Consider the following 16,081-nt stretch of genomic DNA (forward strand, 5'->3'; position numbering starts at 1 on the left):
ATTGTTATTCCAATTTTATAGATTAGGAATTAGAGGCTGAGGCTGGTTGAGTGACTTGCGCAGCATCACACAGTAAGTGTCTGAGACAGATTTGAACTCACCTTTTGCCAGCTGCACATCCTGTACTAAGTGTCTGCTCTGTGTGGGACACTGTGCTAGGTGCTAGAGATAAAAAGACAAAGAGAAACAGTACCTTCTCTCACAAAGTATACATTCTATAGGAAGATAAACTGTGTACATAGAGAAGATATGCAAAATAGATACTAAATGGGTACATCAACACAAGATAATTTTTTGAGAAGAGCAAGGCACCAATAGCAAGTAAAGCTACATGCCCTTGCCCCTTTATCTGTCCTATTTCTTTTAAACAAATTATGTCCATCTAGAGGTACATTTCCTCCAAGAGCTTTAACCACCACCACCACCCCCAAGTCCTAGTAATACCTATAAGATCAAATTCTCCTCCTTCTATGAGGACCCTCACCTGTTTCATCTTGCTGCTTATACTTCTCAGTCATGTTTTGGATTTTGTGTTCTATAAACTTCTGAGTGTCTCACCTGCTACTCTCCACATTTAACGATACTTTCCCTCTTATCCCTTTCTTTGCAGTTTAAAGCCATTCTGATTAGATTTGAATTTGCAAGACACCAGGCAAATACATTCTTAAGTAGCCTTTCCCTGACTAGTAGACTACCATTTCTATGTTTTAAGCAGTGCTCTAGAAATCCACATGACATTCTCAACATCTTCTTAACCAGCTGCTCTCTTCCTAAGTCTGCTTTTTTTCTTTTTCATCTCTTAGCTTTAATTGAACACCTTCAGTTCCTTGCCTAAGACTCTTCAGTACTTTGCCAATGTTTTTGGGCTCCTTCTGATAGTAATATTTATGTCCATATGAATCAGCAGAAGTGTCTTCTGCTCTTGGGGGGAAGAGCGTGTTCTTCTTCTTAGACGTATGCCCTGGGGAGATCACAGACATCCGTGGTGATTCCTCAGTATACCTGTACAGGGAAGTCACCATTCACTGCTTCCGTTCTTTTCTTTCTCTGACCCCTATCAGATGGTCTCTCACTTGCTCTTTGCTGGGAACTTTATCAGATCTCACAAGATAAGAAGTAGCCCACTTCTCTTCTCCAAAACTAGAATGGCTCTTCTTCTCTTCTTTCTGTGGGTGGCCTTCCCTCATTCTCTAGACTCCCAAATAAAGCATGTTTTCTTATGCCTCTTTTTCATACTTCTCATCCACATTTTTTCCTTTGTCTCCAACCTTAACTGTCTTTTTTACATGGGAGTTCCCTCCACCAATGACATCATAGGTCTGGCCTCCCCAGGGCCCTGCAAATAGATTGATTTAGACACACTTGAATCTAGTCATGACTATGTACAGTGAACGCTTGACACTGAAATAGCATACAAGATAAAGCTTTCTCTCCCATCTCCCAAAAAGCATGAAAAGGTTTCAGAGGTTGGTAGTCTACAATGTTTGCGTGGACTTCTGTTCAGCCAAATGATCTCAGATTTGTTGTCCTGGAGAGCCTTCTCATGTTCCTTCTCCCTTAGTAATTGAAAGACAGTCGTATACTTCTGAGGATCTGTAAACATAAACTTGTATATTTTTAATCCTGTACTCACAGAGCCCTTTGATATTTAACTCCAAACTTATGTACTTAGTTTAACAAAACTCTCAGAGGGGGTCTCATTATATAATATTTGTTATAGGAAACTACACGTTGTATTTAGTTGTATTAGTTTCTCATTGTGTCAGAATTAATAATATTTGTTATAGAGAAGCAACCTGAAGAAGACGACTCGCAGACCTTCATTTCAACACAGAACGGATCTCCCCGAATGAACCGGGCAGAGGGTGCAACCAGGCCTCCCCAGGAGGCCTATGATGTTGTCTTGCAGCGAAAAGAAAATGAAGGATTCGGTTTTGTCATCCTTACCTCCAAAAATAAACCACCTCCTGGAGGTAAGTTCTCCTATACAACTTTCTTCTCTGTTTTTCTCCTTGTCTTTTTTTGTAAACCTCCTACTAGACTATATAGGAAGAATTATGATTTATGCTATTTATGTTATTACTTATTGCCTTTGTGAGTCTTTCAGAGAATGAGGGGTATTTTTCTTATTCATTTTAAAAACTAAAACTTTTATCTATTTGAAGTTTCTTTGAGGTTTCAGAGTACAGTAAAGCCCAGGTTCCTTTACTACTTCTTCACTTACTCAAGGAAATAACTATTAATAGCTGAATCCACACCAGGATTATGCCACCATGGCACAGAGTGTCTCAGAATCCTGGCATAATGGATTCGGTGAAAAGCGTAATACTAAAATGGAGGGGAAATGAAAGGGCAGAGAATCCAAACTTAGAATAAGAAATATCTCTCAAGATGTGAATGGAGTACAATGCTTGTAGCAATTGGAGAGTAAACCTATGTAACAGAAATCCTAATCCCAGAATATCACAGAAGAAATGTTAAAAAGTGATAGGTTTATGATATTTAATACCTTTGTTGAAAAGTGGAAGACATTCTCCTTTAAAAAAAATCTTTTTGAATTTGTCTAGAATGAGTATATAAATAAACAGCACTAGCCCATTTTAGCAGAATATCCTCTTCTGAGAAATTTTAAAGATAGCTATAGAGTCTCTCAGGAAAGGAAGAGATTACTTCCCCCTCCCTCCCAGTGACATCCCTATGATATTAACATCTTAAGTGGGAATGGCATAATTCAGAGCTATTAGTATATAGGAAATCTACAGTTTACCTTGATGTCAAAAATTTATTATCTTAAATATGTTAAAACTAAGAGTAATGTAGGTACAAATGAAAATTAACATTATGATTGAGAATCAAAAACAAGCCAAAAAAAACCAAACTTTGCTAACATATATGTTCTCCATGCCAATAAGCCTGATTTTTCTCCTGGATACCAAGATATTTTTAAACTAATACTTTACTAGGGAAAGGACACTTTCAGAAAAAAGTTGTAAGTCAAACTATTTTAAGAAAAATTTCTAAAATTAATGCGAGTATATGATAGAAGATATCATGGCATACATGAATTATTACCATAGTACCAGGTCACTGCTTACTGAAATTGGCTTCCATGTTCCAAAAGCAGTTGCTATGGTAACACTTGGAACTGTAACCGTCACTGATGTTGTAAAGATTATTATGTGACCTACACCAGAAAAATAGAAAAGAAGATTTTAAGTGGATTTCATGTATCATTGTAGATTAAGATTTTTGAAAATAATAATGCATTGTCATATTTTAACTCTTATACCATAGAGTAGTCTATACTGTCCTGGTCTAAGAGCCAGTGAGAGATTATTAGAGTTCTTGATTTCCTAAATCTCATTATATTAAGGTAGAATCAGGTATTTAAGACAGAACTAAGCAGTACTAAAGGGGAAAGGAAAGGAAATTGGAATCTAGTAAACTGCATTATAACTGGTTTAAACATTAAATTTTTTTTAAGAGGCTAGTTTGTAGACATAGTTTAAATGTTATCTAACAAAAAAGATGAATTCTCTGCCCCTTCCCTTTGAGAAGTACTTACACTTTTAAGAACTTTAGAAGTATATAAATGCAAATTCTTGAGTAACGAGGTGGGAAAGAAAACCCAATTAAAATGCAAAATTGAAGCAGCAGTTAATGTGCAGTAGGAAATGAGTGTTTGCAGCTCATTAATTATCAGCCTGAATAGTAAATTAGTCTCAGATTGTTGATGAATTTTATAAAGTACTCAAGATTTCTAGTTGTGATATAAAATAGGAGTTGATAACTTCAGTGAAATGCTAGTTGATAAATCTCATCCACAGTTAGACTCTGCAAGCACCCTTTCCCCAATGATATCTGCTGTGGTTAGTTGGTAGTCACTTTGATGTTAGGTATTACTTCCTTGTAGAGAGGTTTCTAATCCAATCCACTAAGCATGTATTAAGCTTCTACCATGGGTCGGCACTGTGCTAAATACTGGAGATACAATTACTAAAAAGAAAGATGGTCCCTGCTCTCTAGGAGCTTACTGTCTTTCTGAAAGGGGAAGACAGCATAGAGAAGGAAACAGGAGAGCAAGAGACCAGGGTGTAACCTGCTCAGGGGCATTTTGTTTCATGGAGTTGAAATCGCGCACAGTAGAAGGTGCAAAATGAAGTAAGATGAGCCCAGTTTTTGCTTTCTAACGAGGAAGGCACTGGGAAGAGTTTGGTACTCAGTTCTCCCACCCTCCAGTTGTGGGGAAAGGAGGCTGAGGAAGGTGATATCAGTCAAGGCTTGTTAGCAGCATGGTGGGGAGATTAGAAGTGATGAGCTTATCCTGGGAAAAGGGACTCTGTATGCAGATTGTCTTGAGATAAACTAGAAAAGATTTAGTTCAGAAAATAGTTATCATTACTACAAAGCATTCAGACTTTACCTTTTTAAAATGTGCGTGAGAATATCTCATGGCTTCTCCCAAAGGCTTCAAAACATTGTGCTCTAACATTTTTCCGTTAAAAATTTGTTTCTAGTGGCTTTAGCATCCAGGCAGCTTGGCCAGAAGAAACCTTCTTCCTTGACCTCCAAAATAAATGTGAATCCAGTGCCTTAATGTTATTGCAAATGGAAGGAAGATGAATATGATTAGTTCTTCTGTTTTTAGAGGTCAAGAATGTTGAGCCAGTGTCCTCTTGCTTCCACAAATTCATGTTGTATAAACAGTGCTACGTGAATGGAATGCTTGGGCTTTTATTTAAAATTAAATGTCTCAGTCCTTCTTGTTTACCATGCACATTTTTCTAACACCTCACAGGTGTGGTGCTGCTCTTTCACTATTTCAGTCTACTTTTGTAAAACTAATTCTTTGAAAGAGATATTTAAAACTATTGCAAAAGAGAGATCCTTTGCCTAAAAAGAAATATGAAGAGTACAGAAAGCAGCCGAGCAGTTAGCTCTAAAATAGATTCAGGCCAGAGACGAGTGAAACTTTGCTTAAGAATTCGCTGGAACTTTAGAAGCTGGCTTGTCCACATGCCTTATTTTAGGGGCAGCTGAGTAATACAGTGGATAGAGCACTGGCCCTGAAGTCAAGAGGACCTGAGTTCAAATGTGGCCTCAGATACTTATTAGCTGAAAGACGCAGGACAGGTCATTTACCTCAAAAACTCCAATTTCTCTTCCCCCCCTCCAAAAAAAAAAAATGTAAATGCTTCATTCTGCAGATGAGGACACTGAGAGTCAGTTAAGTAACTTGACCAAGACCATAGAGATAAATAACAGAAGTGGGATTTGAACTTGCTCTCTTCATCAAATCTAATGTTCTCCCCATTGTACTGTGCATGCTGCATGGTAAATCTGTCTTTGAACTTAGTAGACCAGTCAAGCACAGTACAACTACCCTACAAATTATCCATGTACCTTTTGGGACAAACTCAGGTCTTTGTATATTAATTTTTAAATTATTTTAAGTAAAGTAGTTGAAAAAAATTGACCCTTTTCTTTATACCTACAATTAGAAAGCAACAGAATTGTAATGCATCATCTTGACTACATTTTACATTGTATAAGTATAGTTGTGAAAAGCTAATTGTGGCTGAATGTTTCCAAAGAGTAGTTGATGAGACACTTCATTTTCCTAGGAAGTTAGGACCATGTTTTTGCTAAAGATAGGTTATGCTTAGTTGTAACAGATGGATATTTCTTGTGATTTTGGCATGTATTTTTGTGAATTTATGACTAATTAATAATGTTTTAACAAATCCTATTAAACTCTGGCTTAAATTGTCTACTCCCTAAAATGTTCAATGTAGTCATACATTTAAAAAACAATAACAAATATTCATTGTCTCCACTTCCTCGCCTCCTACTCTCTTCTCAGTCTCTTACAACCCCACCACTTTTCTGGAACTGCTTTCTCTAGTGTTATCAGACATCTCTTAACTGCTGAGCACAATGGCTTTTTCTCTATGCACATTCTACTTAATCTCTCTACAGATTTTGGCACTGAAAGGTATTCCCTCCTCCTGATTATTCTCTCATCCCTGGGACTTCTGTGACGCTGCTTTCTCTTGATTCTCCTCTTGCCTGTCTAACCATTCGTTCTCAGTCTCCTTTGCTTTGTTATCATCTTTCCACCCACTAAGAGTGAACATCTCCCAAGGCTCTCTCTGATATGTGCAGGATTCTGTCCGTTTTGGAGTCTCAAGTTTATTTGAAAACACAGTGCCTGTTCTACCTGAAAAAGAAGGCCTTGGTTGACCTTGATGCTCCCTGCTATGAGAATTCTGTTAAAACTGGTCCTGCCATTGATCTTGCCGTCACCTCCCCATATAGCACTTCCATGTTCATGAAAACCAAAGTTCCTGTATCTGATCATCATCTTTTTTCATTCCCTCCAGTCCCTGTATTTCTCAGTGCATTTCCAAGCCATCATCCTTGCACTGGCTACACTCTCCTTCTTTTCCTCTTCCAGCTCCTTGGTGAAACTGTTACGTCTCCTATTCAAGTCTTTGGCCAAACCCAAGCCTGTTACTTTTGCTGCTCCTCATATGCTGCCAGATAAAATTAAAGAAAGTCTCAACACCGTGCTGACTCAGTCCATCACAAGTTCATGTTACATAATCTTCACTGGGCCCTCACTGCAGGAAGGCCATCCTTTTACACCTTCCTAATCAATTCACTGTTCCCCTCACCACAGCAGCTTTCTCAAACCTTTCTCATCTGTCTTCCCCCTCGTGGCACCTTCTCCCTCCTCTGCCCTGACTGAGAATCTTGCCATCTACTTTAATGGAATGATGAAGGCTGTTCACCAAGAGCTCCCTCTTCTTTCCTACTTCTCATCTCATATCACTGATGTGTTCCCCTACTCCTCTCCACCCTATCTCACATTAAGAGGCATCCCTGCTCCTTGCCAAGACTAACCTTCTACATTTACCTTTGATCCCATCCCCTTCTGTCTTCTCTAGACAGTTACCCACTCTGCTATCTCTGTATTTTCACTAATCTTCAGTCTGTCCCTGTGTCTACAGGCTGCTTCTCTGCTGCCTACAAACATGCCCCTGGCTCCTCCTCTATCTTCAAAAAAACCCTCACTCGGATCTAACCATCTCCAGTCTCTCCTCCCTTTCATAACTAAAGTCCTTAAGAAAGCCACCTACAACAAGCACCCCCACTTCCAGTCCTGTCATCCAATTCTAAACTCTGCGGACTGGCTTCCAAGTTACTAATGATTTCTTAATTGCCAAATCCAGTGGCCTCTTCTCAATCCTTATCCTTCTTGACCTCTTCAGCCTTTGACACTGTCACCTATCCTCTTCTCCTAGATCCACTCTTCCCTCTTGGTTATTGTGACACTGCTCTCACCTGGGGCTTTTCATACCTTTCTGACAGCTCCATCTGCTGGAGTCTCCTTTGCAGACTCTGCCTCCATTTCAAACCTGCTAACTATGGGTTTCTTACAAGGGCCTGCCCTTGATCCTCTCTTTTCCCTCTACTGTTTTACTTGGCAGTTCCCATTGAGTTCAATTATCATCTCTATGCAGGTGGTTGTCAGCTTTATCTGTCCATCCCTAACCTCTCTTCTGATCTCCAGTCTTGTCTCATGATCTGCCTACTGGACATATTGAACTGGATATTCAGATGCAACATGTCTAAGACAGATCACATTCTCTTTCCCCTCAATCCCTTCTAAATCTCTTTCAAACTACTACTGTTGAGGGTACCATTACACTTCAGTGATCTAGGCTTGCAACCTTATTGTCATTCTCAGCTACTCACTCACACACCACAGATCTTTTTTGCTGCTAAATCTTGTCCTTTCTACTTTCACATCTTTTGTGTACATCCCCTTTTTCCCCCCTCACTCAACTACTGCCCTAGTGCAGACCCTTTTCACTATTAAAGTAGCCTCCTAATTGGTGTCCCTGTCTCAAATTTCTCCCCAGTCTGGTCCATCCTCTAGTCAGCTTCCAGGTCTGATCCTGTCACTCCCCTCTTCAATAAACTGCACTGGCTCCCTGTTTATCTTAAGACTCAGCTCACATTGCACCTTCTGCAAGAGACTCTCCCTTCCATTGCTCTTGAGATATCATTCCCCTTGTAGAACTTTAGGCTATGAGATCTACTTATTCTTTCTCAGAAACCTTTGAAATTTGCCTTCCTGAACCTTAGGATTTATATCAGATTATATCTAGCTTTCTACTTCTTCTCTATCATAAATTTTAACATTGACTGCACTCTCAGGAATGTGTAAAAAAAAATGTAACATTTATCAATGTTAGCTGCTGTGTTATTGTTAATTGTTAATGACTTGAACCATTGTTAATAGTTTGACGTTCTTTTTTGAAATGTATTTGTTCACATTGTCTGACTTCTTATCCATTAGGAAATGGGTTTTAAGGTGAATGATTTTTGTTAGTTCCCTTTTTATATTAGATATTAGACCCTTATCTGAGATATTTGATGCATCATAGTTTAATTTGTTTTATTAGTGTTAAAGATTTTTTAAGTTCATGTCATAGGAATTTTCTGTCTTATCTCTGTAATCATTTCTGTCTCTTGTTTGGTTAAGAATTCTTCCCCTAGCCATAGTTATGAAAAGTACCTGATCTGGTTCTCTTCTGATTTTTTTTTTAACAGTGTGACTTTTAAATTCAGGTTACCTGAGTATATCTTAATATATAGTGCTCTTCTGACTTTCTCTCTCCCTCCCCCTACTTACTTGTCCTGTTTTTACTTATCCTGTTTCTTTTGAATAAATTATACTCTTACAGAGCCATGTACCTGTCATGGGTCTCAGCCTGCCAGTTCTTTTGGTACCTACTTTCTCTCCTTGCAAAAGCTGATCTAGTTCAACCTGCTCGCTACCCAGGCTTTGTGGATTTGTGTCCAGACATCTTAATTCTCCTGGATCTTCTCCCCCATGAATTTTTAGACAACTACCTCTATTCTTCCTCCTGAATCATACTTAGTCCCCATGTTATCTTGACCGAGAGATAGATAGATATAAACACACACACAACATATGTGTGTGTATGTGTGTGTGTATGTCTTGTGTGCATGTGGAGAGAGAGAGAGAGAGATAGTAATTGATTGGATTTATAAAACTTGCAAATCCATTCTTACCAACCCTTGTTAGATAAATTCTTTCCCTGCAGGAATCTGTCATTCCCTACATCTGTCATTTACTTCCCAAATCTGCCTTTATCTTTTGAAGACCTTGCCATTGATTGGTAACAAGGATAGAAACACCGTCTGTGTGAATCTTAAGTCTCTTGCCCAAGTCTGCATTATCACTTATAGCGTTTTCTGGGTTACTTCTTGTCAAGTTATTTGTGCTCACATAAACCATCAAGAATGGCTGTTTGTTGTCTGATTTGATGAATCTTGAGAGGTTTTCCATAGTATTATGAATATATGCCCTAGGAAGCCACTAGACATCACTGTTGTTGTTATCAGGTCAACAGGTCTCTCTCTCTTCTGACCCTTACTAGATGGTCTCTCACTGGAAGGAGCTTGGAGGTTCTCATCATTCTTTGGAGAACAAGCATCTATTCCTTCTCTAATTGGTTCAACCACCTCCTTTTCATGAAAAGCCTCATCTGTTGGGAGCTCAAAATGTTTAGTACTGGGTCTTTTCTATTGCTTGTCTCTTTATGTCCTATCTGCTAGTGTTGTCTCTGCCTTGCTGGATGTATGTGAACTATTATTCTACCCCCACTCCACCTTCAAAATAAGCTCTCTTTACTAGATTCACAAATCTTCTCCAAGCATGTATATTCAATATCTCAGATTTGGAAGGACGTCAGAGGCCATTCAGTCCAACACACTTACCTGACCAAGAATTCTGTATACAAAATCTCCAACAAATGCCCTTTACATGACTATCTCCAGTGATATAGTAGCACTGCAGGGAATTTTCTTTTGACAGCATCTTTAATTCAGCTTTATGCTTTTTCCCTCTGAACATAGTTCAGTGGGAAATGATTGAACACCAGAACTAATGTGTTTCCCAGTCATTTTGCTTTCTGTCCTTGTTCCATCCTTGACCCTCTAAGGAACTACCTTTTTATGGGAATTCACAATTGATCTGAAAGTCTTAGTTTTATATATTTCTTTGCCTACTTTCCACTAGGCTTCTGGAATTGTCACTGTCAGGTAAATAAAGCCAGCAAACTTCCTTGTGACCTGCCTTTTGGTGCTGAGTATTTGGGTTGTACGGCCAATCAGTTCACTGTATCAGAATTTCTGATCAGTAGCCATCAATCAAAATTCTTTGTGGTATTAGATGCACCTTCAACTACTAACCAGATACTTCTGAAAGCTGAAATGCATTTTCTTGATTTCATAGTGATTCCTCATAAAATTGGACGTGTCATTGAAGGAAGTCCAGCAGATCGCTGTGGGAAACTGAAAGTGGGAGATCGGATCTCTGCAGTGAATGGGAAGTCAATCATTGAACTGTCCCATGATAACATTGTACAGCTCATCAAAGATGCTGGTGTTACTGTAACACTGACCGTCATTGCTGAAGATGGTAAGATGGGTTGAGTTAGTCAGCAGGCGTTTATTCAACATTTATGATGCGCTTACTGTGCACTGTAATAAGCTCTGGGGATACAAAGAAAGGCAGAAACAGTCTCTGCCCATGAGGAACTTACGTTCTAATTGGGGAAACTTTATACAGAGTAAACGGAAGACAAGACTAATCACGTGAAAGCACAGCTTAAAGAAGATACAGGCTTGCTGCCAGTAAATCCAGAATCACTGTGGTAACAGTTTATAAAACTCTGGGGTCTCATTTTGCACCTCTCCTATTTAATGAACTTAAAAGGCAGTTTATTATAACATTGGCAGCAGTAAAATAACCCAACTAGTAATTAACAACCATATATATTTATGGTGGAACACAGATGAAAGTTGGGAGGAAAGAGGTTGATGGACAATACTTTTAAAAAATGTAAATCTGTATACTAGAGTGAGAGGGAATCCTCTAAATAATCAAAAGAAGTCACTTGATATTAAGCTGCTCATGTTAGGTACATTTAGATAGCTTCTTTTCCTAAGACAGAAAGCTGCATCTAGAACAATTACTTTATAAAGCAGGAAGATCCAAGATACTTGGAGACAGGTTATGTTCTATGCCTAAATATTGACTAAGACCCAGAGATGTTTTAAAAAAAAAAAGGAAGGATACATTTAAAGCATAAAACATATCCTTCCTTCCTTGGCTTCATGTTGCCTTTCATTAATGTAATTTCTAATTAGGGCAGACTCCTCTTTAGATCATATTCTTAATTTTGCAAGTAGCAAGATTTCATGGTTCATGTTTCATCTCTCCTGAGCTTCTCAAGTCAATAGGAGAACCTAAAAGAAAAGCAGAGAGGGATGGAGGGGTCAGACTTCAGCTTTAAGAGACCTGAGCTACTAAGAAAGAAAATTCTCAGCTTGTTTTCTAGAGGCTACAGTCCTTTTTTTCCCCCCTTTGAAATATAGTTAGTCTTGTCAAGTCCAATAAGTTTTTCCTCTTAAAATATTCTCTGAATAAGTCTTTCTCTTTCTTCCTGGTACCACCACCATTATCCAGACCCCTGTTTTTGTATACTCAAACTGTCTTGAGAATCTTCTCATTCATCTCTCTGATTCCAATTGGTTCCTAACTCCAAGAGAGCCTATAGACTGTTGGTGATTTGATCTTTTTTATTATCCTTTTTTAGGGTCTCACTTTTTTACTTAGGAATTTTCATTGATTTCTCATCATCTTCAAGCTGAATTCCAAGCTTTTGCTTGTCCATCCTGTGTCTTCTCCAATATAGCACCAACCATCTTTCCAGTTTTCTCTCTCATTGCTTTATTAGTAACCATCCTCTCTTAGCATCTTCCCCTTCTCCAAATGTGCTATAAATATTGACTCTTCCATGCCTTTGCTCATGCTATTTATGCCCACCGTAAAATAACCATCTTCTCCATAAAACTTTCACTGACCCTACATCCTAAGTGATATCTTTCCCTTAATCTCCTGTCACATTTATTGTCTGTATCACTCATCTGGAATTTACCATCAATTGTCTTATATTGTTATATTCTTGTGTGTGTGTTCTTTCTACTCATTTGGATTGATAGCAACTTGAGAGCAGTAATCATATTATATAGCCTTTTGTATTCATAAACGCTTTTATCCTGCCAGCCTCTGACTTGACCAGATAGAACTGAATCGAAAGGTCATTCATGGTAGAAGCAATATGTTGAGCAGAGGCACCAGGCCAAGAAACAAAAGAATGTTTGGGGAACAGCATTTAGACTAATTTGGCAGAAGCACAGGATACATAAAAGGGAAAAGTGGACAGTAAAGTTGGAAAGGTAGTTAGGTATCACTTAAATCATAGTGGGCATCAAATGCCAGTATAACTCCTTATATAAAAGATAAAAAGGAAAGAGTGATCAATAATATCAAATGTTTCTGTGAGGTCAAGAAAGAGGAGTATAATAAAAGACCACTGGATTTTTGCTATTACTGTAGGAGGTTGTTGGTGACCTTTGAGAGAATAGATTCAGTGAGAAGAAGAAGCCACATTTCATGAGTTTCAGAAGTGGATAGAAAAGCTGTGGGGGCAGACAGCGTGGAATACTTTCAAAGCTGTTTTTAGTGAAGGACAAAGGGGATAGCTAGAACTGGTTACAATGGGGGAAATGATTTATGGGATTCAAGAGTAATAAACATATTTGTAGACACAGAAGAAAGAACCGAGAGAGGAGAGAATTAAGGGTGAAAGACAAAGATGGGATTGGTTACCATCAGGCTCCTGTGACAGGCAGGAGATAATGGAATCAAGGACACGAGGGGAAGGAGTTAGATTTGAAATGGAAAAGATAGGTTTTCTGCAGTGATGGCAAGGGGGAAAAAATGGGTGAAGTTTTGAGTTAGAAAAGCAGTAAGTTGAGAGATTTCTTCCATGACCTTAATCTTCTCCAGTATTCTTATTTCTTCCCTAAGGTCTGTAGAAGAGGTGTTAAACATACAGCGCACAGGTTACATGGAGTCCAAAACACTCCTGAATGTGGCCCAAACAGATTAAAATGTAATTGGGAAATACTCCATAAAGAAAAAGACAATAAAGCATAGCTAATGTTGCATTTTAAATTAAATCAACATGTACCTCACAGGATTCCTAATATATAGATTAGTAACCCCCGTTACTAGACACATCTGGTCTATAGTATGCTTCTGTGACGACTATGTTGCTTCTATTTCTGCATCTTTTTATCATCACCCAAAATATTTACCACCATGCCTGCCCACCTCTCTGGCTCCTGGACTTCCTTACATAAATATGTCTTTTTCTAAAAACTTAATTTAACTTATTTTCAGTTAACAAGAATCAATTTTTTTCTTTCTCTTACCCATCCCCATTGATGAAAAGGAAAAACAAAACATTTGTAACAAATATGCTTAGTCAAACAAAGCAGATTCCCATATTCGCCATGTCTAAAAGATATGTCCCAATCTATATCCTGAATCCATCACTTCTCTCCCAGGAATGCTGCATCATCATTCGTCTGGAAATCATGGTTGGTCATTTCATTGATCAGAGTTTTTAAGTCCTTCAGAGTTGTTTTTCTTTACAATGTTTCTGCTATTGTATAAATTGTTCTCTTGGTTCTGCACACTTCATTTTGCATTGGCTTATGCATATCTTCTCAGTCTTTCCATGAAACTACCACTTTCATCATTTCTTATGGCACAGTAGTATTATATTAGATCCATTTATAATAATTTGTTCAATCATTCCCCAGTTCCTGGATACCCCCTTATTTTTCCATTCTTTGCCACCACAAAAAGGTTGCTATAAGTATTTTCATGCACATAGATCCTTGTCCTTTTTATTCAGTCTCTTTGGGGTATAGACATAATGGTATTGCTAGGTGCACACAGTTGAGGAAATTTGAAGGCTTAATTTCAAATTGCTTTCCAGGATAGCTAGATCAATTCACAGCTCTACCAACAGTGTATTAATTATATGTCTGCCTTCCTACATCTCCTCCAGAATTTATTTCCTTTTTTTCTTTCAGCTTTTCCATTCTGATACCTATAAAATAGCACTTCAGAGTTACTTTAATTTGCATTTCTTTAATTTTTAGTGATTTGGAGTGTTTTTTCATATGGTTGTTGAGAGTTTGGATTTTTTCCTTAGAAATCTTCATGTTCATGTCCTTTGACCTTTTTACCAATTAGGGTAAGGCTTTTATTCTTATAAATTAGTTTCTTGTATGTCTTGGAAATGAGACCCTTTTTAAGTTAAATATTGCAAAGATTTTTCCCAGTTACTTACTATCTTTTTAATTTTAGGTATATTAGTTTTATTTGTTCAAAAACATTTTAAATTTTATGTAATCCAAATTATCTTTTCCCTTCTGTAATTCTCTCTCTTCTTTGATGATAAATTCTTCCCTCTCCATATATTCAAGAGGTAATTTCTTCTTTGCTCCTCTAATTTGTCTGTGAGGTCACTCTTTTTGTTTGCCATCTATGCATTTGAAGTATATTTTCTCAGTATATAATGTTATTCTACCTCTACCCCTTTTTACCCATCCTGTTTCTTTTGAATAAGATCCACTCTTCCAGAGCAATATTCCAGTCATGAGGCTTCTTCTACCAAATGTCAGTGATAACTGTTAGAAGAGATTCCTTCTTCCGATTAAAATCTCTAATTCTTGTTGTTACCCATAATTTGCCTCTTGGTATTTAGATGCCTAAGGTTCCAGGCTTTATCACCGATTTCCTTCTTTCACTTTATTGCCCCTTGGCTTTTGGATGTGGCTGCTGCTATTGTTCCTACTCCGCAGTTAATGCTTTGTGATCTCTGTGGATATACACAGGCAGTTTCCTACCCTCTCCCTTTTCGGTTTAAAGCCCTTTTGATTTTAGTCTTTGTTATATATGCTCTTTCCCTAGCCCACAGCCCATCATTTCTGTACTTTATGCCATGGTCCAGAAACCCAAATCCCATTCTCAGATACCATTGTCCTCACCACATACTGTCTTTTAATTTGCCTAAGCATGGTATGAGATGGTAAGAGCACTTGCCTAGGAGCCAAAAGACCTGGGCTCTGGTTTTCATCTCTGAGGTGCCTGTGAACATTCAAGTTGTATTGTTTTGTGTGTGACTGATGAATATATAGCAGTATTTTGTATTGGAAGAATTCATTATTTTTCATGATGACTTCTCACTTTTTGTCAAATCTAATTTTAGTTAGTTAAGCCATGTCTGAATAGTTCTCTAATAGAGCTACAGTTTGGGGTTTCATTTGTCACTTTCAGTCTCATTTTAGTTTAACTGTACCAACAATATGTTTCTTTAGTACAGAAAAACAGAAAATCAGGTATGAAAAATCAGTTCTTTTTGAAGTGCTACTCTTCCAAATTCTTTACTATTTGAAGGATTTTTTTGATAAACCTAAAAGAAAATGATTTTCACATGATGGAATGAATACTTCATTTAAAGAAATATCATAATCCTTTAAATCAAATAAATTTCAGCAGTTATTTGAAATGGTTGAACAACTAAAAATAGAAGGAATATTTAAGTCAGAGAACTTCATTTAAAATAATCACTAGTTTGGGGTACATTTGCTTAGCAACAATATTGGAGATGTTTAGAGGGGTTGGCAAAGATGTCAAAGGAAGGCTTGAAATTGTCCTACCTATTCTTCCAGTTTCCATGCAATTATTGATTATGTGCCTACCTCTGCAGCCAAGCCAGATGAAACCAATAGTATTCCTGATTGTCTCAAAACAGTAACTAGGACATACCTATAAAAAGCCTCCACTCCAGCTTGGTATTGATGGGCTTGTTGACTTTACCCTGTTAACTTCTTTTTGCCTTGGCAGGCATTTCTCTATACTTGTACAAACAAGTTGAAATTTGTGTTGGAACACATAAATGAAAAGAAAGGATGCTTAAAACTGACAAACTTACACTCTTGAGTGGAAAGAGAGAGTAGGGTTAGTTGTGGGCCATGAGGCGGAGCCTGAGCACCGGGGGTCCCCAGGAGTCCCCAAAACATTCTCTTGTTGCTACTAGCCATCATTACTTATGGG

General features: G+C 37.9%; 1 protein-coding gene across 3 annotated transcripts in view; it reads left to right on the top strand.

The window, feature by feature from the left end:
* The window catches only part of MAGI3 (membrane associated guanylate kinase, WW and PDZ domain containing 3), a 226,997-nt gene that overhangs the window by 186,135 nt on the left and 24,781 nt on the right, over window positions 1-16,081 (top strand). For 2 of the 3 annotated variants that reach the window (XM_072644386.1, XM_072644384.1), the window contains exons 15-16: window positions 1,788-1,973; window positions 10,334-10,519. In XM_072644386.1, coding sequence (XP_072500487.1) covers window positions 1,788-1,973; window positions 10,334-10,519 — 372 coding nt within the window. The remainder of the gene's footprint in view (window positions 1-1,787; window positions 1,974-10,333; window positions 10,520-16,081) is intronic. The other variant, XM_072644385.1, reaches the window with a different exon arrangement.

Source organism: Notamacropus eugenii, chromosome 2 (assembly GCF_028372415.1).
Source record: "Notamacropus eugenii isolate mMacEug1 chromosome 2, mMacEug1.pri_v2, whole genome shotgun sequence".
In the NCBI taxonomy this organism is placed as follows: domain Eukaryota; kingdom Metazoa; phylum Chordata; class Mammalia; order Diprotodontia; family Macropodidae; genus Notamacropus; species Notamacropus eugenii.